Source organism: Mus pahari, chromosome 14 (assembly GCF_900095145.1).
Source record: "Mus pahari chromosome 14, PAHARI_EIJ_v1.1, whole genome shotgun sequence".
Classification (NCBI taxonomy): domain Eukaryota; kingdom Metazoa; phylum Chordata; class Mammalia; order Rodentia; family Muridae; genus Mus; species Mus pahari.
Genome location: NC_034603.1, coordinates 87,073,532 through 87,096,333, shown reverse-complemented (window position 1 = coordinate 87,096,333; position 22,802 = coordinate 87,073,532). Strand labels below are relative to the sequence as shown.

The window sequence follows — 22,802 nt, the reverse complement described above, 5'->3', positions numbered from 1 at the left end:
AGCTCCCAGCAGCATCCATCCACCACCCTCCTGCTGACAAAAACTGGGAGTAGCACCAGCCTTCACTGTGACCTCAGGGCTGGCTAGTCAGTGTGTGCAGTAAGCCTATCTCTCCAATAAAGATTTACACTCCAGGAAAGTCCCACCACACAGCAGGCAAAGGCAAGCACTCTTTCAAACCTGCCTGGACATAAAGATGACATGCCCTACAGCCCCAGGTGCCTCTGGAACATCATGGTCATCAACAACCACTAACAAACACTAACTCATGCAACAGTGCACTGGGCACCAGGCACTTCATAAGCCAACAGACTTGATGACCTAGAGGACATGGCCTGGGGACATGGGCTGTAGAGCTGGTCAACTCAGAGGTCAGCATGACCAACAAGCTGCCTTTTGTTGCCCTGGCTGTTCTACAAAGGAGACAAGATCTGAACTGCAATCCCCAAGATGCTGGTGGTAGACAAGGGCAGGTAACCTATGAAGTGCGTGCTCAAAAGACAGGCACGGGCAGGGCAGTGGTGGCACACTAATCCCTGCACTTGGGAGGCAGAGCAGGCGGATTTCTGAGTTCGAGGCCAGCCTGGTCTACAGAGTGAGTTCCAGGACAGCCAGGGCTACACAGAGAAACCCTGTCTTGAAAAACAAAACAAAACAAAACAAACAAACAAAAATGACAGGCACGGGCAGTCCACTCAGTGAGAGCAGACTCAGCCTCTCTACTGACAGGCCTGTCCTGCAAGTACCTATACTACAAAAGGAAGACAGACACAGAAAGACAGACAGACAGACAGACAGACACACACACACACACACACACACACGCACACGCACACGCACGCACACACACACACACACACACACACACACGTACACAGCACTATAGCCTCTCTCCTCTCAGCAGGCATGCCCTGCCAATCCGTGCCTGTGAGAAACCCTACTTCACTGTAGACACCCTTCTTAAAATAAGAGACAAGTACCACTTTGGTCTGAGCAGAGAGGTTATAGTCCCATGCTTCCAAAGTTCCCCCAAATCATCCTTCTAAGGAAGTGAGAGGGATGTAGGAGGAGTGGTGGTGGACTCCTCCCTCCAAACTTGTGTTTAGCACAACGGCTCCAGGAACCTTTTGGTACCTGCATCTTCATTAGATGGCTACAGCTTTCTACCAACAGCCATAGTGTGAGGAACATGACCAGACAGCTGCTGGTAACAATCTCAACCACGCTGCCCCCAGGCCCTGGAACCACAAGCAGCTTCTACCAGCTTTCATATCAGGGGGAATGCTAGTACTACTATTCTTGAAGAAGTGATTGCCACCCTCAGTGGGTTATAGGGTTACCCACAAGTCAGGGCTTCTTGTGAACTATAATCCTTGAGAAACCACTAAGTTCAGTCAGGCATAAAGATGCATGCCTATTCATTCTAGCACTTGGAAGGTGGAGGCAGAAGAATCAGGAGTTCAAGGTCATTTTCAGCTACATAGTGAGGTTGAGGCAGGTCTAGTCTACTTGAAACCCTGTCTCAGAAAACTGACAACAACAATCTTACTTGGGCTGGTGAGATGGCTCACCAGGTAAGGGTGCTTGCCACTAAGCTGACAGCCAGAGTTCAACCTAGAACCCATGCAGAGGAGCACATACACTCACAGTTGTCCTTTAACCACTCTGTGGGAGCTGTGGCACACACACACACACACATAAGCACACAAATAAACTTTGGGGGGAAAGAAAAGGCCAATCATTTACTCCTAGTACTAGGGAGGCAGAGGCAGGCAGATCTCTGTGAGTTTGAGGCCAGCCTGGTCTATATCATGAGATCTAGGACTGTCAAAGATAAGTAATGAGATCCTATCTTCAAACAGCAACAAATTAGCTAACTTGACCTGTTCTCATCCCACCTGGGTCTCAAGCTACTAAAGCCACCGTGTTTACTCAGAGGGACCCAAGAGGGCTCTGGGGCTTTGGGCTGACTGCCTAAGACCACACTCTTTCACCTGTGGCAGTAGACCCTGCCTCCAGTAATCTATGCCCAATCCAGGTGCTACCTAGAGTAAACACTAGTCGGACTCTACTCTCTGTTGTCTGTGCTCGGAGGAAGGGGCCTTCCTTCCCTGAAGCTCCCCTTCTCTGAAGGGCCCAAAGGCCTATGGATGAGCTCCTGGTGAACGTCATGAAGCTGCCCTGTTTTTCTTTCCTTCACCTTCCATGAAATTCCCCGAGGACACAGTTCCCAAGGGAGCCGAGCCATCAGGAAAGAGGTCAAAGTCTGCATTCTTCCAGGAGGAAAATCAAAACTGTACATTGTATTCTTGAATTCTTAATCAGGAGGGCCAAGGACAAGCATCCTTCTTTGCCAAGGCAAACACCACTCAGAACTGCAGCTGAAGTGATGCAAGGGCCAAAGCAAACAGCGGAGCCTGCATGGCGGGTGACACTGAGCAGAGCCACGTCCCGGCCTTCTCGGGAGGTACTGCCAGCATATCTGCACCAACCAGCACAGGAACAGCCCCTAGTAGAGAATCAGTTACTACACAGCCCAGAGAAGACGGCGTGGCAGACTGGCTGGACCGGCCTGGAACTGCACACTAGTGACTCTGGGTCTTCTCTGATTGTGCCTCTGTGTGGGCTGGATATCTCCCTAGCCCACATGCCAAAGCTGCCCAACCTGTACTAGCACCACCATACACCATGACAAAATATAAAAACGAGAACTGAACACAGGAGTCAAAGACTCTGGGTTAGGCCTCAGAGGATACAAGAGCCACCTGCCTACACTGCAAGAAAGCCCTTCAGACATCTACACCCGACCTGTGTCCAACACCTCAAAAGCTCAAAAGATCTCATCACCTCATGTTCACATGGAAGGTGCACCAACCACTGCCCCACCAAACACCCGACAACCCACAGTGATTCCATTCTAAGCTCCCAGCCTGCTAGCCCGCAACCAGTGCTATCATCCAGATCTTCTGGGTCCAGATTCTCTGCCACTGCAACAGCTCTGACTGGACATCCAGATAAATTACAGCAGCATGTGAGTGAAGCCTGAAGTGGTTACGTGCAGGCTGACTGCCTGGGCATGAGTTTCACTAAGGAGAACCATGGGACTCTCCAGAGCAAAGCTACTCCTCATCCCCTGCGTGATTCTCGCCATGGAGGTTCATCTTTAATGATTTCAGTAAAGAAGCAAGAAAAGCGGACTGTGACCAGCATTTCTTTTCCCATCCCCTGCAGTGCAGAGCAAACTGTAATGGAACTAATGACTAATACTTTAATAAACCTCCCTCTCCTGACAGCATGTGCTTCCACAGACCAACAAGAGGGAAACACATACCATGGAATCTACAGATACTAACCGCAAAAACCCAAAGGCTGTTCTCAATCCTGTTTGCTGGCGGCTTGAACATGGTTTTAGAGCTCCTTCACTCCCCTCCACCCACCTTCAGGATTCCTCCAGACCCATATAACTACAACTTTAAAGCCTTTATTAAATGATGAATTAAAGTATAATCTGCCCCCGGGACTCCAACTGAAACCTAAGCGGCCACCCTGGAGGCTTCCATCTGCTGTAGGCAACAGAGCAGGCACAGCTAAGAGGGTTTCACACTGCCTAGAAAGGCACAACCATGGTTGGTTCATACAATCAGAAACTGTTGCTCTCGCGCAGAGCACAATCCCATTTAGCCATGAACCAGCAACTCCATGTGAGAACCCAGTGGCTAGTGGAAAGCCTTTTTCACTCACCCTTCAGACACAGTTTTGAAATAAAGCACAGCTTTGTAAAGAGGACTGCCATGCACAGGGCAGGGCAGGAATTTCTCTTGAGAAAAAAAAAAAATGTCACTGCGAACTGCAGTGGACCTGGTGCCATCAGGGGGCCCCAGGCTGTGTTGTTGGGGGTGAGGGGCCAGGGCTATGAGAACCCATGGTGAAGAAATAGGAAATGGCCCGTCCATCTGTACCCAAGGCATGGACATAACATGACACCAGGGGGCTTGCACAAGGCTCTGCAGTTCTTCCATGAGAAACTGTCATTTCACAGATTAGTATGTGAATGCGACTCTTAACACATATCAGAAGCAAAAGCAGGCGCGTCAGCCTCCTACACAATTAGTCTTCTCCCTCTGCGGTTACATAAGATGATGGATTATCTGTCCACCCATCCAACCTGTCCGCGCTCGACCTCCCACTTTGGGCCACGTCCATTAACACACTCGTAAAGGAGTTGTGGAAAGGGAAAGCCTGTTGAAGAGAAAGTGCCCAGAGGCTGGCATAACAGCACCTAGAAGAGCCCCACGGTGCCACCGCGCCAAGCAAGCGCAGGGCGACCGCCCGCGGCAGCCTGCAACCTCCACGCCGCCCCCGCTCCTTGTTCCCCTCACTCCGGGATGCAGCGGACCAGGCCAGATCGCAGAGCAGCCCAGGCCCTGCACGTCTCGGTCCCTCCGGACGCCAGGACAGACAGGCGTACTGAGGGGAGCGCGCGGGGGCTGAGCGGCGCCGTCGGGGTGGGGGCGTCCACTCGTGCTCGGGGACGGCGCGGGCCGCGGCGGGCGTAAGGACCCTGGGCGGGCGCGGCCACCTGTGACCAACGGAAGATCGGTCCACCACACCCGCAGTCCGGGAGCCGGTGCCCTGCTCGGGCCTGAAGACCTAGGGGCGACTCGGAGCCGCGCTGGAAACTCACCTTGTAGACATTTTCCGTGAGCCGGTGCATCTCCTCCGAGCGTGAAAGCGACATGGTCCTGGGTCCCGGCTACACCACAGACCAGAGCAGGGGCACGGGTGGCGGTGAGGAAGGCGACAACTGCAGCAACAGGAAAAGGCGCGCAGACCAGGACCACAGAGCGCGGCGCCCGGCGGCCTCTGCTTTTATAGCCGCTGAAGGCCCCACCCCACAAAAACCCCGCCTCCGGGCCCCGCCCCCGCCGCGCCCGGATCACCGCCCCCGGCTGTCCGCCCCCGCCCAGCCCAGCCGCTGCTAGGCAACCGCCAGGCCCGCTCCTGCGCCGTCCTTCCTATTGGTAGATTTCGGAGGCGGGGGCGAAGGGCGGAGCTAGAGGAGGGACTCGGAGGCTGGCTGCGAGCGGCGATTGGCCGGCCGCTGGGAGGCGGAGGCGCGGCGCGCGCTGAGGCCCTGGAGCTGCATGAGGGGGTCGGAGCGACAGCCGGGCTGGGGGCGGGAAGCGGGGGCGGGGTGGCGCAGGAAGAGCTAGCGCGGGGTGTGGGCGGTGCGGGTGGCACCGGCGCGAGCGCGCGTGGAGGCGGCACTCGGGAGGCAGCGATCGGGGCTGCAGGCCCTCAAGGGTCCCTCAGGAGTGCGCGACTGGGGCCGGTGGCTCCCGCGCTATTGCAGGTGAGTCGGCGAGGCGTGCGTAGACCGTGGACGGTCTTCCGGAAGGGAGGAAACCCGGGGCCGGAGTAGGTGGAGACGGAGGAAGGTGCTGAACTCTAGAGGGAGAACCCTGAGCCCTGGAGGCAGGATCGGGACCCGGTGGGCCCTGGAGCGGGTGCTTGTGGTGGACAGGTGCTGAGCGCGGGGTGGCGGCCGACGGTTGGGTCTAGGATTCCGGGAAGCGGACCCGAGAGAGGAGCGAGCGAGACGCGGAGCGAATTCCAGGGGGTGGTTCGGTAGGGAGTTGGGGCGGGGGCGGGAGTTGGGTGGATAGCTCCGGGGGAGGAGCCTCCCAGCACAGCTTGGAATCGCCCAGTAGCTGATGGTTTAAGGAAGGTAAGGCTTGGCTGAGAAAACTGACCAGGTTGGCACACGGGGTTCCAACGCGGTGCCTTTTGGAGAAATATTTACATCAATTAGACGAACAGAGAGGAATTATTTGCTTTACATTGTAAAACACCAGAGCTGAATGTTTCCTTTTAATTAAACATAACACTCCAGCTTCCATTTCCTGGACAGCTGGTTACACCACTCCAACAACCCAGAGGACACAAATCCACGGCGCGGCTGTCAAGCCTCAGACAGCAGGGGACTCAGACGGCCCCTATTCACTTCGCTACATGTGTAAGGAGAAGGAGAAGGGAAGGTTTAGAAAGCACAGGACAGAAATTTGCCCCACTGTCCTCTGTTTCCTTGTCGTCTGTGTAGCTTCAATGTACATCTCTGGGTATCTGTCTATTTTCTTGGGTTCTTCTTGTGACAGAAAGCCAGTTTAAACTAACTGGCTGTCAATAAGGACCTGCCAAACACTGTTCATTGCGACTGGTTGGTCACAACTGCCCCTCCATCTCCCTCTCTAGTCCATTTAGACCAGCATGGTATGGTACCTACTCAAGCACACATTGACCCCCTCACAGATCTGAAAGCCAACAGGGAGCTGTGCACTGAGGTAGAAGCAGCCCCTCCATGCTTGCCCCAGGCCAAGGCCATGGAGGAGAACTAGAGGTGGAGGCTGGCAGCAAATGCTTGGGGTCTGTCTGGAAAAGGGCAGAGAAGCTCCCCCAAGAAAAGCTCCCATGGCTTGGGCCACTCCCCCTTCCACAGCATCCCAAGGCTCTTTCCTGGGCCCGCCTACCCACACTCACCCCATTTCTGTGCAAGGAACACTCTCACGTGGGTGGCGGACTCAGGCTTGTCCATGTCCCAGGCGGGAGGCTGGCCAGCTGCAGCAGAACCCCACAGTGGGAAGAGGGTGTCAGGACACCTGAGTGACAGTGTCTCCGACCTGCCTGCAGCTCTGTGACAGTGGCTGTCATGACAGGACTTCCTTGGTTGGAAGGGGACAGGAGAGAGACAGGAGTTGTGTCCCCTCCAGCTCTTTATTGGGGCTGACCACAGCCTGGATCCAGACTTCAGCACGGAAGCCTTTCTGACCCAGGAAGCAGCTCCTTTAATAGTAGGGGGCACCAATGGTCAGAGGTCAGGTTGCTGAGTGGGTGGGTTCTCGGCATGAACACAGATCAGGAGGACTCTGGCTCCGAGTGGATTAGGGGGCCACTCTTTCCCTGACTCCTTTTCATCCAAAGCCCGTTACAAACTTCATCGTATTCCTTTTCCCATTACACTGGCGGCTGAGGAATCCGCTTACATTCCTAAAAGTTCAGTAGGCTGGTAGCTAGGAAATTGTGGCCCGTGTGTGAGCTTGCACCCGCTTCCGTCCGTCTGTCGGAGTGGAGGGAGCTATTGTCAAGGTGGAACCATTGTCATTGCCTCCTCCTGCATCTTCCCAGGAGGAATGGTGATAACTGTCACCCAGGGCGATGACTGACAGCCAACACACCTCCCAGACCTTCCGATATACCCCAGCTCTTCTTACACTCTGCCAAGGTGGGAGTTGGGCTCGCTGGTTCTGGTTCCCGGTTGGAAGGGAGCAGGTCTCAGTGAATGAGCAGCTCTGGGACAAGTCACCGGAAGCAGAGACAGGCCATTGTCCATATGCTGCTGGCCTTCCCACTCAGTGCTCCCTGAGTGGCGATCTGCAGCCACCCCAGCTATAAACCCATGTGTCGTGTCCACTTCCCTGAGCCCAGCCTCACTCTCTCCACAGGAATGATGCTGAGCGCAGGCCCAGGGCAGGCACCGCCTCTGATCCCCGGCACTGCAGGTCATGGTTCAGGGTGGGCAGCTCTGGAGACGGGCTGGTGGTGGGGAGCAGCAGTGTGTATGTCTCCACAAGCTTATTTTTAGTTGCGTTATATAAGTGGCTTCATCTCGGCGTCATGTAGGAAGGGGGGGGGTCTCAGATTTAATTACAGGATGACAGCCGTGCATTTCAAGCAAGCTGTTCTCCTGGCAAGGCAGGCTCATGGATTGGGAGCCTGTGCTCAGCAGAGGCTGCCCTTCGAGAAGTGACCCCCTCCCCAGAAGACTGTCACCCCAGCTTCACCTCCATCCTTAGCCTCTTCACTGAGCTTGCCTGAGGCGGAGGATAGCCATTTGTCTAAGGTCTCCAGAGGTGGTGAGAGGGAGACCTGTGCCTGTTAAGGGACCTCTCTCCACCCCCACCCCACCCCACCCCCACCTGGCAGCTTTTCTTCCCTCCGAGGGGAGGATCTCCCAACCAGAACTCTCCTGTTTTCATTCCTGGCTTGAAGCTTCTGTAATAGGTAACCAGAAAGTTCTAGAGTCGGAGAGGCAGAGAAGCAGGTGCTTGGACCCCTCTGGGGCTTCGGGAAAAGCCCTTTTCCCCTCCACACCCTTGTTGCTCATGCTGCAGGACCAGGACCTGCGCCTGGGCCAGGCCTGAGGGCAGAAGTGTTCTTGTATGTGCGGGGCATCGCTCTGGTTTCAGGACAGTCTTAATGGCTGGCCATCGCGGTGGCTAGAACTTTAGGTGGAAGTCTCACTCCTACCAGCAGGAAGCCTATTTCAGCTGCCAACAGCCACCTGGTCTTGTCTGCCCCTCAGGGCATAGCCTGCCACCATGGAGGGGACAGGTTGAGACCTGACTGTGACAAGCTCAGGGTGCAATGTGAGGAGAGGGCCCAGGTTTAAGGAGTCCATTCTGTCACCAGTCAGCTCGAATGGGCGGGACAGACACGGCTGTGGCTCCTGGGCAGGTCCCTAGTCTCCTAGAGCCCCCCCCCAAAAGTGGAGATTAGGGCTCCGTGAAGTGTCAGGAGGAGTCATGTGGAGGATTCACCATGCTTTAGCAGCTGATACTACCTGACCAGAGTGCCTGCCTTCTCATCTGGCCAGTCCTCCCTCCCAAGCCCAGCAGGGACAGTACAGTGGACCCCCTCCTCCCCCACCAGAGTGCTTCGCATGCTGGCATGTCCCCATCATGGCTGAGGGCAGAGGCAGCAGCACAGAGGAGCCTGGAGACGGGAAGACTGACGGTCCCCTGGAGTCCCTCTGGATCCTGGACAGAAAGAGGACACTACTAGGTAAAATCCGGAGAACCCTGAGTGAACTGTGGACTTTAGTTAATGATCTGTCAGCACTGGCTCCTGAACTGTGGTAAAAGCATCGCTAAGACAACAGGCTGGGGCTGGGGTGGGCTCAGGGGGAGACTTGGGATACCCTAGACCCTGGGCTTTGATCCCTGGAACCACTTCAAAGAGGGGAAAGAAAAGGGCGTGGAGTGTCTTTGCTCTGATGAGGAAATGTGGAGCAAAGGAGCCTGCGGGCCCCAGGCTGCAGGTCAGAGGGTGCTGGGAGCTGACCCTGCAGAGCTGGGCCAGAGCTGCTGCTGCGTGCGCTGCCTGCCGCTGCCGCTGCCGCCTGCTAGAGCTGAGGTCTAGCGAGCTCTTCCGCTATCCTGCTGTCCCAGATGTGGGTGCTTCTGTTCCTCCTCCCAGACCGTGCCTCAGGTTTACTCCTTAACCTAACTTCTCCATAGCTGCCACATGTGGGCCCTACCTGCTGCTGTGGGGAACCGATCAGGCCTGCACACCTGACCATTGCTGGTTCTGGCGTCTTCTGTTCCCTCTCAAACATACAGTGTGGCAGAAAGGAAAGGTGGTCACTCTCTTAGTGGGGTACCCTTCCTGGTGCGCTCACTCGGCTGGAGGATGAAGTGCGAACACAGTCTTGTGGCTTCCCAGAGTGTCGCCTTGCCCCGCCTTTGTCCTCTCAGCCACGGGGCCTACAGAGTCCCATCCCCAGCTGTGGCTTCCCTGAGAGCCTCCCTCGGCAGGCCCAGGAAGTCAGAGCCATTCTGCTGAGGTGTGGGAGATGTGACCTCCCCACGCTGCCCTGCCGCCCCGCTGTAGGGGGTTAGCCTCCCCAGCAGCCATCCCCCTTATGTAATCTGCACATCACACAGGCGTGACTCCAGGTGCCTGTGGGAGGTAGCGTGGGGGTGAGCTCAGGGGCGCAAACAAGCCTCCAAGTTTCCTTGGGTGCCTCTCCTCTTGTTACATTTCAGCGTCATCCTGCGTCTGCCAGCTCGGTCACCCACTTGCCTATTAGAATATATTAACTGACAATGCAGACTTAAATAACTTGGGCAGGTGACAGGCTGCAGTGGCGCGGGGGGGGGCGGGGGGCTCTGCACCGAACCCTTCTGCAGTGGGCCAAGTGAGTTCAGAAGACCATGGGCAGACTGAGGCAGGACGGTGGGCAGGGAGGGGCGGGGTACAGCCTGCAACCCAAGCATAAACAACGCCAAACTTAAAGTGCTGAGATCGGGTGCCCTTGGCAACAAGGAAAGCCCACCCACCCCACGGCAGGCACACCCATGCCTCTGTAGGCACTCAGCCCGTAGGGTTGTGCCTTAAGTGAATAAGAGAACTGAACAGAGGCATCTGTCATCAGAGCATGGCCAGCCTGTGGTGACAGCAGCAGCAGCCCAGGCACAGGCAGTCCCATCTGTGCCCACTCGCTCCGCAGAGTGCCCTCCGTAGGCCAGAGTGGTCACTCAGCTTCCCAGAGGAGAGACTCCAAACCTTGCTTCCCGCCCACTGCGGGCGCTTTCCTGTCCCCTTCGCTCTCTTACTGCTCTCCTGTCCCCTTCGCTCTCTTACTGCTCTCCTGTCCCCTTCGCTCTCTTACTGCTCTNTCCTGTCCCCTTCGCTCTCTTACTGCTCTCCTGTCCCCTTCGCTCTCTTACTGCTCTCCTGTCCCCTTCGCTCTCTTACTGCTCTGACTCTTCAATTAAGTTGCCTTAGGTGTCTAAAGGCGCTTTCAGGTTGCGGCAGAGGAAATAGTTTTCCAGACTCTGGAGTCAAAAGACACCCAGCCCTGAGCCCTGGTGTGTTCTACCCGGCCCTTCCCCACCACACCCCCATCTCCAGCTGGTCCTGCCAGAGCGAGAAGCCCAGACATGTACATACTGCTCCACATGCTCACAGATGGCTTCCCTGCTCAGGGCTGACTGCTGCTAATTTAGGCTGCTGGAGGCTCCGTGTGCGCTCTCTCTTTTTTTAATTCCATGTTTATTTAAAGCCAGATTTTGAAATCTTGTCTTCAACTCTGAAATCTGAAATCGTCTTGATGCGGATCTTAACCCCACTTCCCGCATGTCTCCCTCTCCTCTCCCCAACACGACTCAGAGTTTAGGGAGGCTTGATGAACGGCTGCCCAGGGTCTCCTTACAGCAGTCCTGTTGTGTCAGCCCCAGAGCACAGGAGGTCCCCAGGACATGCATGCCCGGTGTTTCCATGTAAACTGGGGGAAGCTGTGTGGAGCAACTGATTCGAGACTCCCCTACTGCCTGGTGCTGCAGAAGGGGCAGGCCAGGACAAGACTGGCTCATCTCGCCCACCACAGTCCCACAATGGGACCTAGTGTGGCCCAGTGTCTAGGACCCCAGTGCCAGTCGCCCAACTGGCTCTTGGATTTTCAGAGCTCCTCTTAACCCCATGAAAGCCACATACAGTGTCTCCCTGCTCTCTGGGGAATCAAGTCCACCCAGAAGGGACTTCCCGGCTTGCTGGCGTGTTGACACAACACTGGGCTGTCCTCAGGCACACACAGTGGAACTCTGTCCCCTCACGCTGGGACCCAGAAGACTCCCTGGCACGGTGAGTGCTCCAGAGGCACCAGGGCTGCACCCCATTGCTCGACAACTACCATCTGCCCTCCCACAGCTCCCCTGGGATGTGCGGAAGGGCTTTGGTGAAGAATGATCTTGAGGGAACTGGTCAAGAGCTGAGGTATAGCCAGTTCCAGGAGGAACGCCTGCACCAGGAAGCAGCAGGACTGCCTAAGGCACCGGCTGGATTCCCACACCAGCCCCTGCCTCTTCCCCACCAGGCCAAGAAAAGGAAGGGTGCTGCTTCCACCCAGAGCCATCTGCAAAGCCTGCCAGGCAGGGCCTTTCTAACATGGAGAGTGTGAAGGAGAAGGGCTGGGACGGTGAGCCTGGCACGGCTGGTCAGACAGGAAGATGACTGAGGAAAACTGGTGGAGTGCTAAGCTTGGGAATGTCATTTCTCCAGCAGGCTCGCTTCTCTCAAGGTTGAGAGACAGAGCTTTGTTGAGTAGTGTAGAAAACTAGCTGCTCCCCACCCCAGCCCCCGTCCCTGCCCGGAAACCACGACTCTCAAAGACTATGCGAGACATTTCACCCTCTATCCAACCAAAGGCCGGGTATACAACCTTTCCAAATGTCACCACAGAGACGCCGGGGCACCTCGGGGCTACTGTTAACTCTCGCTCCAGGCTGCGGGGGTTTTGTTCTGTTTTGTTTTTTGTCTTTTTTTGTTTTTCTGCAGGAGCTAATGAAATTCTTTGTGCACAGCCTGAGGAGTTGGCTTTCTGAGCAGCCTTGGAGCTGGTGGTGCGGGACTCTGGTGTTTTTCCTGCCTTCCTGGGCTCCTAGACGTCCCAAGGAGAAAAAACCCATGCCCAGGTTTCCAGGCCAAACGCTTAGGTAGGACAGTGCTGGGACATTGGGATTAAGCAGTGGTACCTCAGGCAGGTCGGGGCACTGCGTCCACTGTTGCTGTTAACCCGGGGAGCAGATGGCGCAGCAGAGCCAGTCTAGCGCCTGGCTCCTGGGCGTCCAGCTTGGCTGCCTTTTCCTAGGCACCCCCTCTCCCAGGCCTTGGCTTTTACAATAGACTGCCACTTCTGGGACCCTTGCCTAGCAGGGGGCTGGAAGACTACCTGAGTCCAGCTTCATCTTTCTGAGGGTTCCCTTCACTGCCCCCTGGTGGAGCGTCAGAGAAGGAAGCCCTGTCACTGGGCAGGTGAGAGTGGCTGGCTGAAGTCGAGGTACCTGTGCACAGCACGAGGCGATGGGCCAGCAGGGGGAGTGCAGGGTTGTGTGGTCTGTGAGGCCAGGCTGTACCCAGCAGTCACAGACTCCCTTCAGGTAGAGAAGAGGAAGGCGACAACTGCCTGTAGAGGGGGCATGGGGGCAGTTTGTGCACCTATAAAGACCCGTGCTTCTGGGAAATATGATGTCTTCATAGCACCCAGTGACATCTGCCTACCAACTTCAAAGTCTTTCCCCCCCCCCCCGGCTCTTTTGTTGTTTATGTTTTGGATTTCGGTGGTTGGTTTGTTCCTGTTTTTTTAGAGAGGCTCTCATGTAGCCCAAACTGGCCTCACACTTACGGTGTAGTTGAACTTCTTCATCCTCCTGTTGCTAGGAGCGAGAGTTCTGGGCTTGAAAGTTTGCTGTGTTTCCTCAGTGTAGACCGGGATGCTGAGAGGCGTAGACAAACACTCTCCCGCTGAGCCACATGCTCAGCCCAGAACTGAACTTGCAAGGAGCTGGCTGCCATTTTACACTCTCTTTAGGGATCCAGGAGGCTGTCAGCTTTCCTATCTCCTCCTCAACACACCTTTCCCCCTGTTAATTTGAACCATAGCCAGCCTGGTGAGCATGCAACAGCTACTGATTTTAGTACTGGTTTCCCTGGTGGCTGATGAGGAGTCTGTCAGCCCCCTTCCTTCCAGGGTCTCTGTTGTTGATGACGATGATGATGACGACTGATTTTATTCCATTGAGAACTTCACATGTGAACACTGAACGTACATGACTCCTAACATACATACATGAACACTGAACATACATGACCCCCTAATGCATGCTCCTTCCAACTCAACTCCCCCCCCCACATTCATGACCTTTAATCACCATTGTTACATATTTAATGTATATATAAACATATGCACACACATATTAATAACCCACTGGGTCCATTCTGCTTTGATTCTACGTATATACGTCCCTGCTGACCACTTGGAACTGGACAAGAGTCTTCTCTTTTTTAAAAAGGAGCCACAGCCTCTACCCCAGTGAGCTATGTGGGAGGGAGCTTGCAGGTGCCCGGAGACAACCGGCTTGCACCTGGCCAGAGTTCGCAATCTTCACTCTTGATGAAGCATGACAGATGCCCACTGACACAGACACGTGAGTGAGGTGAGGGGAAGTCCCCACCTGCTCCTCACAGACACCTGTGAGAGCCCAGGCTAGCACGGAGAGGGCCATTCCCTGTCAGCTGACAGCACCCCAGGACTGAGGGGTGGAGTAGCTGAGCCTCACTCACAGGGTGCTGGAAGGGGAACAGTGACCCTGGGCAGGGTGGGTGCCCCCCGTTACAGGCCTGATGATGGAGTAGTACGCAGCCTCCTTCCGATAGGTAGCAACTGTGCCTGCTGTACCTGGCAAGAACGGGCTTGTTGAAGAGCCACAGCAGCTAACCCTGCTCTGCTCTGAGGACCAGCACCTTCATACCCCCACCACCACCACCACCCTCCTTCCATAGCCCTTGCTAACTAACCTTGGGTTGCTGCTGTCACCACATCCTGCACGGAGCCTCCCTCACCTCATTGTCCCTGTAAGCAAGGGATCTTAGGCTGCCCTGCCTCGGGGGACTCCCGCGCTAGTGAGGTCAGAGGACAGCTTGCCTGAGTTCATTCCCTCCTACCATTGGAGTCCCAGTGGTTGGGCTCAAGGCCTCAGGCTTGGCAGCAGTGCCTCCCACCACTGGCCCAGCAGAAAGTTGTGTGTGTGTGTATGTGAGACCTGGTCTCTGTGTAGCCCTGGCTGTCCTGGAACTTGCTGTGTAGACCAGGCAGGCTTCGAACTCAGAGATAAACCCACCCCTGTCTCCAGTGCTGGAATTAAAAGTGTGCACCACCACGCCCAGTACAGTCTCCACTCTCATCTTGTCAAATGTCACTGAGATCTTGAGCTGGAATGAGGACAGTATAAACTAATTCTAAGCAGTTGTCACGAAAGCAAGGGTGGCAGCAGGGTGCAGGGCCAGCATCCTCGTGCCTTTCCTGCAGGGTTGTGGCTCAGGTAGTCATTCCCAAGAACTTACTGGCTCTGGGCTTTGAACCCCTGGCAGGCACTTAGAGGGGAGGAAATGCCTGTGGCTAGCTCCGGCTGGGCCAAGGAAGTTTCCACCATCCCTCCCAGTTCCAGCAGCAGTGAGATCGAGATCCCAGGGCCTCTGGCCACGTTGGGCCACAACAGCAGCTTCATTCCTAGGCGACGGTCTGAGTCACCATCTGTGGGCTCTGGCTCCTCATCAGCCGGGCTTGCAGCCTTAAGTTTGCCACAGTCTGGCCTCAGCTGAGTCTCCATCACCACCTCGGCCATTTTCTCTGCTGTTTCCTTTCTTTAAGCAGAAACGTGATGCAAATGGGTTCCTTCCTGGTCTGTGCCTGCTGTCACCTGCACACGCTTCCAGAGCTGATGTCACGGGTTAGATTCTGGTGGTACCAAGCCAGAGGCCCCCCCCCACACACACACACACTACCACTTGTTGGCTACTACAGGGCTTTGCAAATGAAGTTTTGGTTTTTTACTATCTTTAAAATGTTCAATTTATGTATAGGAGTATTTTCCTTGCATGTATGTGTGTGCACCACGTGAGTGCCTGGTGCCCTCAGGACAGAAAAGGGCATCAGATTCTCTAGACACACGGGGTCCTGGGAACTGAACCTGGGTCCTCTGCAAGAGCAACACGTGCTCTTAACTGCTGAGCCAGCTCTCCAGCCCCGGTTTGTTTTTGAGATAGATCTGTGTAGCCCAGGCTGGCTTCATAACCTTGATCTGTTCCTCCTACCTCTGCCTTTTAAATGCTGGGATTACAGGTGTGTGCCAGCATACCTGGTTCACTCGGGACTGGGCATAGAGCTCACTTTGCACGCTGAGCCAGCTCCCCAGGCCCTGTAGGTGAAGTTGACTTAGAGTCTATGCTTGTGCACACATCAGCTCCGCTGACTTCTTCCTGTCACTGCAGAGTTCAGACACCCAGGCCACAACTCCCAGAGCATTCTTTTTGATAGGGACGTTGATGCTCTAGCTTGCCCCCATCCCTCAACCCCCCACCCCTGCCGCCCACCTGCAGGAAGCCACCTCACACCAAGCCTGAGGCACTGAACTGACTGGAGGGGTGACTGGCTTTGCTGCAGCTCCCCCTGGTTGGCTTCCAGGACCCATCCTCCAGGCTTCCAGCTGTGGACACTGAGAGCCCTTGCCTGTGTCTCCCATGCTCTGGAAACCCCAGCCCTCTGCTCTGTTCTCCACAGTTGCTGCCAGCTCTTTACCACCTCCCACCACTGGGAAGGGAAGCTCTGCAGCCTCGAAGCACAGGCTGGTCCTCCGGTTGCCACTCTTGCGTGTCTTCTTCGGTTTTGAGAGAGGACCTGACTTCTAGTCCAAGCTGTCCTCAAAACCACAGGGATCCGGTCGCCTTTGTCCACCCTCCCCACCCCACAGCGCTCAGATTAAAGGTGTGTGTCACCATGCTCAGCCCAGTCCCCACTCTTGTCAAACGCCTCTCAAACCTTAGGCTTGTCATTAAACCCAGTGTGACAAAACTTGGCAAGTGCCAGCTGCAGATGGTCAGCCCTGCCCTTGCTGTCCACCCCTCAGAACCCGAACCCTGCCACCCGTCTCTGCTGCTTCTGCTGCTGCTTTTGTAGAGAGGATTCTTATGTCCTCGTGTGCTTTGAGAGTTCTCAGAGCATTGATTTTCCTTAAGTGACTCCATCTGATGTGGAAGTGAAGTCAGTTTCCTGTGCTTAACTTTTTTCTTGTTCTTGTTCTTTTTTTTTTTTTTTTTTTTTTTAAGACAGGGCGTCTTGGTTCCTTTTCTATTCCTTTGATAAAATGCCATTACCGAGGCAGCATTAAGGAAAGAAAAGCTTTTGTGCCAGTTGTAGCGGTACACATCTTTAGTCCCAGCACTTGGGAAGCAAGTCCATCTTTCTGAGTCCATATACTGTAGAGTTAACAGAACAGTCAGGACTTCATAGTGAAACCCTGTCTAAATCATCATCTATTCCATGTCATTTAATTACATATTACATAAAATTTATTATATAATGGATGGTTATTATTATTGAACTTATGGTTTTAGAAGGCCATGGCAATGCAATGAAGACCTCGTGGCAGGAACATCTGAGAGAACTCACGACTTGTACCACAAGTAGAAGGTAGAGAGGACACACTGGGAACTTCAAAGCCCGCTCCTAGTTACACACCCCCTCCAACAACGCCACACCTCCCAGTCCTTCCCAAACAGTTCCACCAACTGGGATCCAAGTATTCAAACATTTGACCCCATGAGGGCCAGTCTCATTCAAACCACATTCTACCCCCTGGCCTCCCTCCAGGCGTGGGGCCATATCACTGCGTTTAGTCTCACTTAGAAAGTCCCCACGCTCTCCCGGTTTCAACATTGTTTAAAGGTCCAAAGACTTCTGAGACTCAAGCCAATCTCTTAACAGTAACCCCTGTGAACTCAAAAGGCAAATCCCGTTCTTCCAACACACAATGGCACAGACTACACATTACAGACTACACGTTACTACACGTTACTACACGTTACTACATATTACTGTCCTAAAGGGAGGGAAGGGGACTCTGGTGAAATACCCAGAGCAAGACTGGAACCCAGCGGGGTGACAACGCCATGTCTGGTGTCAGAAGACTCGGACGGCCCCACCCTTCCAGCTTTGCTGACTTCCAGATACATCTAAGCTGGTTCCACCTCCTGCCCGAGGTTCCCGGCAGGCACCTCTACTCTCACACCCCCACCACCAGTTCCAGTGGGAACTGCCCTGCCACATGTTGCCTGGCCTCAGTGGCTCTCCGTAGACACAGAGGAGAATTCCACAGCCCCTTCACACATACATCCTGCATGATGCCAGGACTACAGGAACAGCGCTGCTAGTGGGCTGCCTGCTTGGGACGGGCCCTGGGAATCACAGAGCAGCTTTTGTCTCATTGCTTTCACCAGCTGGAACTCAGCTGGGTGGGAGCTTGCCCCGGGTTCTGCCTCTGCCTTAGCCTCGTCAGCCCACACCTTGGCTCCAACATTACACTTCCTGCTGCTCCTTTCCTCCTCAGACTCCATCTCGAGTTTATTTTTGCCCACCTCGCTCTTTTTCATTGCAGACCAGCGTATGGTGATTACTAACAACCATGTGACAGAACGGGCATTAGGCTGTTTTGAAATCTCCTCGCCAAAGAAATGAGTCCATCACTTTAAATCTAGCCTCTGGAAAATTCTTAAGACAAGGACAGAAGGCAGCCACAGTCTTTGCCAGAGCAGCCCAAAATTGGTTTCTAGCCCAGTTGCTGTTAACATCTTTGCTTCCAGCTGGGTGTAGTGAGTGGCACACACACTCTGGAGACAGAGACAGGTGGATTTCTGTGAGTTAGAAGCCAGCTAGATGTACATGGTGAGTCCCAAGACAGCCAAGGTTACACAGAGAGATCCTGTCTCAAACAAAACAAAACAAAACAAAACAATCCTCTCTAAGCCCTTGAGCTAAACCACAACCCAACTCAGCACTGTCTTTCAGGATCTTACCAGTTCAGCCTGTTCAGCACTGCTTACAAATTCAATTGCTCTTCTAGTCCAAAGTCATCTTCAAAAGAAAAAAAAAAAAGTAAGTTTTTCCACAGGCACACACACACATTCTCACATGCACATGTGTGGTTTTCACAGATTAACTTTATTTTAAGTTACTGGGGTTGGAGAGATGACTCATAAGCACATGCTGAGATCCAGAGGATCGGAGTTCAATTCCCAGCACCCACATCAGGAGCACAGCCTCCTCTAACGCTAGCTCTACAGGGTCCCATGTCCTCTTACGGCAAGGGCAGTCTCCCCTCTCACACACATGTGGCGTACACCCACACCAGTAAAGTTAAATCTTTTAAAAAAAACTATTAACTTGGATTGGGATCTACTAATTCATAGATCTCAGTGCTCCCCAGCCCCCAATCTGTCTCTCTGCTCCCTTGTATTTGAAGTCTTTGAATATTCCATTTTAATTAATGTATTGTTTTCTGGCAGCATCCCTCTTTGATAATTATAGGCCCTGTTACTTTGTTGCTAGAAACCAACCCCAGGATTTCTCGCAAGTATTTTTTTTTTTCAGATTTATTTATTATCATATGGAAGTATACTGTAGCTGTCTTCAGACACACCAGAAGAGGGCATCAGATCTCATTACAGATGGTTGTGAGCCACCATGTGGTTGCTGGGATTTGAACTCAGGACCTTCGGAAGAGCAGTCGGTGTTCTTAAACGCTGAGCCATCTCCAGCCCACAAGTATCCTTCCACGAGACTCTCCATCCTTTCTTTTGAAACAGACTGGCCTGGAATTCAGTATAGCCAAGCAGATCTGGAATGTGAGATCCTCCTGCCTCAGCATCTGCAGGGGCTTTGGTATTTTAACTGTCACACTGAAGATTGCAACCTACACACGGGAACCTACACCTTAATTAATATTCACAGTGTCCTGTTGTGATTGGGTCGTGGTGATGTCGCACCTTGAGACTCTCACCGCAGCCTCCCGCAGCTTTCTTTCTCATACACATTTGTCAGTGTTTAAACAGAAGAGGGTTTTCCCTCAATCTCCCCACCACATTAACCATCGCTGTTTTCATTCTGCTTCTCTGAGACAGTCCGGCTACAACCACAGACAGGCTGGCCCTAATCTTAAGCTCCTGCTACCTCAGCGTCCTGAATTCACAGGGGTTAAGGTGCCTCCTCTCCCAGCTACCTCTCCTGCCTTTTCCGGAATCTGCAGATCCGCTCTGCCAGCATTCCCCGCATGTTTGGGGCGGGGCTGCGCGGTGGCTCCTCCCTTTCCTTCGCCTGGCTTAGAGGGCTCTTTCTGGTCTGTGAGCTCTGGAGTGGAAGCGCATTCTTTTTCGGTTTCGCTGAGTCTTCTTTCTAGTGAAAATCCTGCGGTCACCCAGCCTCTCTTGCGTGCGCGGGCATCTTTCCTGTGCATGGCTGCCGCGTTGTGGTTCGTTTCGGTTCCTGTCACAGTGACTGTGATGACTCACAGTTTTTCTTGAATTTTTACAATTTGTAAATTGTATTTGTTGAATTTTTTTAAATTTGCAAACTGATGACCTTCGCTAATTTTGAGTCTTTTTATTCATATATTTTTTTTCTGCTACAGTCTTTTTTTTTTTTTTCCTTTAACAGCGTCTTTATGCAGGAACGTGTGTGTGTGTGTGTGTGTGTGTGTGTGTGTGTGTGTGTACGCACGCGCGAGCGCTGCGATCTGAACTCAGGTCCTCTGGAAGAGCAGCAGCCACTCCTGACTGCTGAGCCATCTCTGCGGCCTGGACTGTCTTTTCCTTTGGAATCACATGCATGCTCTCTGTCCTTTGTATGACAAGTTACTTAAAGAGTTGTAAATGGGACAGTTTGAGTGTCACACTTGGAGCCTGGGAGTGTTGGGTTTATCTGTCTTTTTGTTTGTTTGTTTGTTTGTTTTTCGAGACAGGGTTTCTCTGTGTAGCCCTGGCTGTCCTGGAACACACTCTGTACACCAGGCTGGCCTCAAACTCAGAAATCCGCCTGCCTCTGCCTCCCAAGTGCTAGAATTAAAGGTCCCAGCGGTCTTTTCTGTCTTTACAGCCCATCTCACTAGCTAGTTCCGATCTCAGGTGTTGATGCCTTCCGTGGCTCGTGGGTCCCTAACTTGACTCTCAGGGTTGACCCATACTTGTGTGACTTAGGGGACGCCTAGGACTTGTAGTGTCCTCCCTAGGCTCATTCTTTCCTGGGACGCACACAGGCCCCCTTTACAGCTCATCCCCCACCCCCACCCCCACCCCTGCCGCAGGGTGAACTGTCCTTTTCTGCTGTGCAGTTTTGAACCCAAGCTCTGCCTGGGGTCAGAGCTGTGGGAGGAGATGAGACCAGAGAGCTCCCATAAGGCATACATTCCACACCAGACGCATTCAGACAGGAGAAAAATAGCCCAGAGAGGGTGCATTCCACCTCAGATTTGAAGCCAGCCATCTGTCTTTCTTGATTTGTTTTGTATGTGCATGCATGTGCTCATCCTGTTAGAAGCCAGAAGAGGGTGTTTGGTCCCTTGGAACTGGAGCAGCGGGCACTGAGGGCTACCTGGCTCATTTTCTGTGGTCTGGTCCTCAGTTGATCGGCAAGCTCTCTCAGTCTCTCCATCCCCGAACTGACACTTCTCTGTGGAGGATCCAGATCCTATGCGTGATGCACTGCGGTCTGTGTCGGCCTGTGTCGAAACTGGAATGAAAGTGTGCCTGCCTCTTCACACAGCCAGGATAAACCAGGAATGGCTGGGACCAGGCCTCCCCAGCGAGCCGGATGCGCCACCTCTGAGGCTGTCTGGGAGAGCAGGGAACTACCTCTGGCATATCGCACTTGGAGTTCGGAAGACTTCTATGCAGACAGATGGATGTGTTCTTATGGACAAGGTCAAACTTCTCAGCTAAGCCACGGGGGCTCCCACCTGCCATCCCACAGAAGGCTGAGGTGGGTAGAGGATTGCTGTCACCCTGAGGCTCAGTCCAGATGCAGACTGGGTCTCCAACACAGCCCCCCAGAGCTGAGAGCTAACTCAGCTTAGGAGAGCTGCTCTCAGAGGACGTGAGATCAGTCCTCAGCTCTCACAACTTCCCGGGGCTCCAGATGCTGGGACCTGTTGCCTTCTTCTCACTTCCATAGATGCCTGCACACACATGGGGGTATGTGGGCATGTGTGCGTGTGTACAAAAATATAAAAATAAATATTTAACCTCCCCCAATAATCTTACAGCTAAATGTAAGTTAAATGCTTTAAAAAAAAAAAAAGTTGCCTAAGCAAGGTACAAGGGGACGTGGTCAGTGCTAGAGAACAAAGTGTTTTATTCTGTTTGTTTGTTTTTTATTTTTTAGATATTTTTTGAGGCATCGTCTCACCATGTAGCCCTGGAACTCACTATGTAGACCAGGCTGGGCTGGAACTCATAGAGATCCGCCTGCCTCTGCCACCTCAATGCTGGCATTAGAAGTATGCACTACCACACCAGCCCAAACCCAAATGGTTCTTAAACACAAATTGAAAATACTCTGGGGTGATCAATATAGTCACCAGAGAATGTCAGATACTCAGATAATTCATCCTCTAGATAGCCGGTGTTTCCCGTTCAATCACAAACACCAGGAACACTGCTATATCACCTGTTACCCCAGCTTTGGGAGCCCCTGTATGTGGGTCCCTGTACAGCTGGGCGCCGAGGTAAAAAGTGAGACCAACTCTGCCCTTCCCAGACTCACCACTGAAGCCTGCCAAAGCAGCCTTGGCAGGCCCTGCCCCTCGTAGCCAGGGGAAGTGTCTCCTTGTGCTGCAGGAACATCTGCTGGTAAGCAAGCCTGTGGTCACAGGCCTCAAGCTTCCACAAGCACCTAGGCATCCTGGGTGCACTGGTGTTTGTGGGTTGGTAAGCTATTTCCTCTAACTGGTAACATCAAGCCATTCCCTCCCAGGCAGAAGAGGGAGGGAGGCTCCTAAGAATCAGGAATCTTAGCAGGGCTGGGAAAGTCCCTGAAGCTGGCCAAAGCAAGCAGCGGCTAGCTTAAGGAGACAGTCCAGAGCCTTGTCGCCTGAGTTGGACTGGGCAGTGGGTTTTTCAGTGAGAGTCCCCTTGCTCTTGGAAGGGTCCCCACCAAGTCTCTGTATGTAATCCCAATAAAGCCCCTGCTTCATCATCTGAAACCTGGTGAAATCATTGATCTTTCCCTGCCAGAGATGAAAATTATCTGTTCATAGCACCCTGGAAAGTCACATGTCCAACCCTACATGTATGTTCCTTATTGTTTGTGTGGGCATGCATGTGTACCATGCACAATACATGCAGAGGTCTTCAGACAACTTTGTGGAATAATTTCCCCCCCTTTAAGTGGGTTCTGTGGATCAAACCCAGGTCCCCAGGTTTCCCGCACCTCTACCCGCTGAACCCGGGTTCTCCCTGCTCTGGTACATCTCTCCCAGTTCCAAGTCCTACCTTGACAGATCCATCTCCCTCGGGGTGACACTTGTGTACCCCAAAGCCATTGGCCACATCCTTGAATGATCTGTGCTACAGCAGCCATCTCAGAGACTTCACTATGTGCTTTCTTTCTTTCTTTCTTTCTTTCTTTCTTTCTTTCTTTCTTT

The 22,802-nt window shown here is 53.4% G+C and overlaps 1 protein-coding gene and 1 long non-coding RNA gene across 8 annotated transcripts in view; one reads left to right on the top strand and one right to left on the bottom strand.

The window, feature by feature from the left end:
* Baiap2 (BAI1 associated protein 2) overlaps positions 1–4,841 on the bottom strand; it is a 64,235-nt gene extending 59,394 nt beyond the window's left edge. For 5 of the 6 annotated variants that reach the window (XM_021211613.2, XM_021211615.2, XM_029546686.1 and 2 more), the window contains exon 1: positions 4,685–4,841. In XM_021211613.2, coding sequence (XP_021067272.1) covers positions 4,685–4,738 — 54 coding nt within the window. In that variant the 5' untranslated portion in view covers positions 4,739–4,841. The remainder of the gene's footprint in view (positions 1–4,684) is intronic. The other variant, XM_029546687.1, reaches the window with a different exon arrangement.
* Positions 4,842–5,256: 415 nt separating this feature from the next.
* Positions 5,257–21,579, top strand: LOC115065379. Of its 2 annotated transcripts, none has more exons than XR_003845171.1 (5): positions 5,257–5,353; positions 8,707–8,838; positions 12,138–12,269; positions 15,893–16,096; positions 20,783–21,579. It is a non-coding gene; the product is annotated as an uncharacterized LOC115065379 (long non-coding RNA). The 2 variants fall into 2 exon arrangements; XR_003845170.1 differs by having other exon boundaries at positions 7,500–8,838.
* The last annotated feature ends 1,223 nt before the right edge of the window (positions 21,580–22,802 follow it).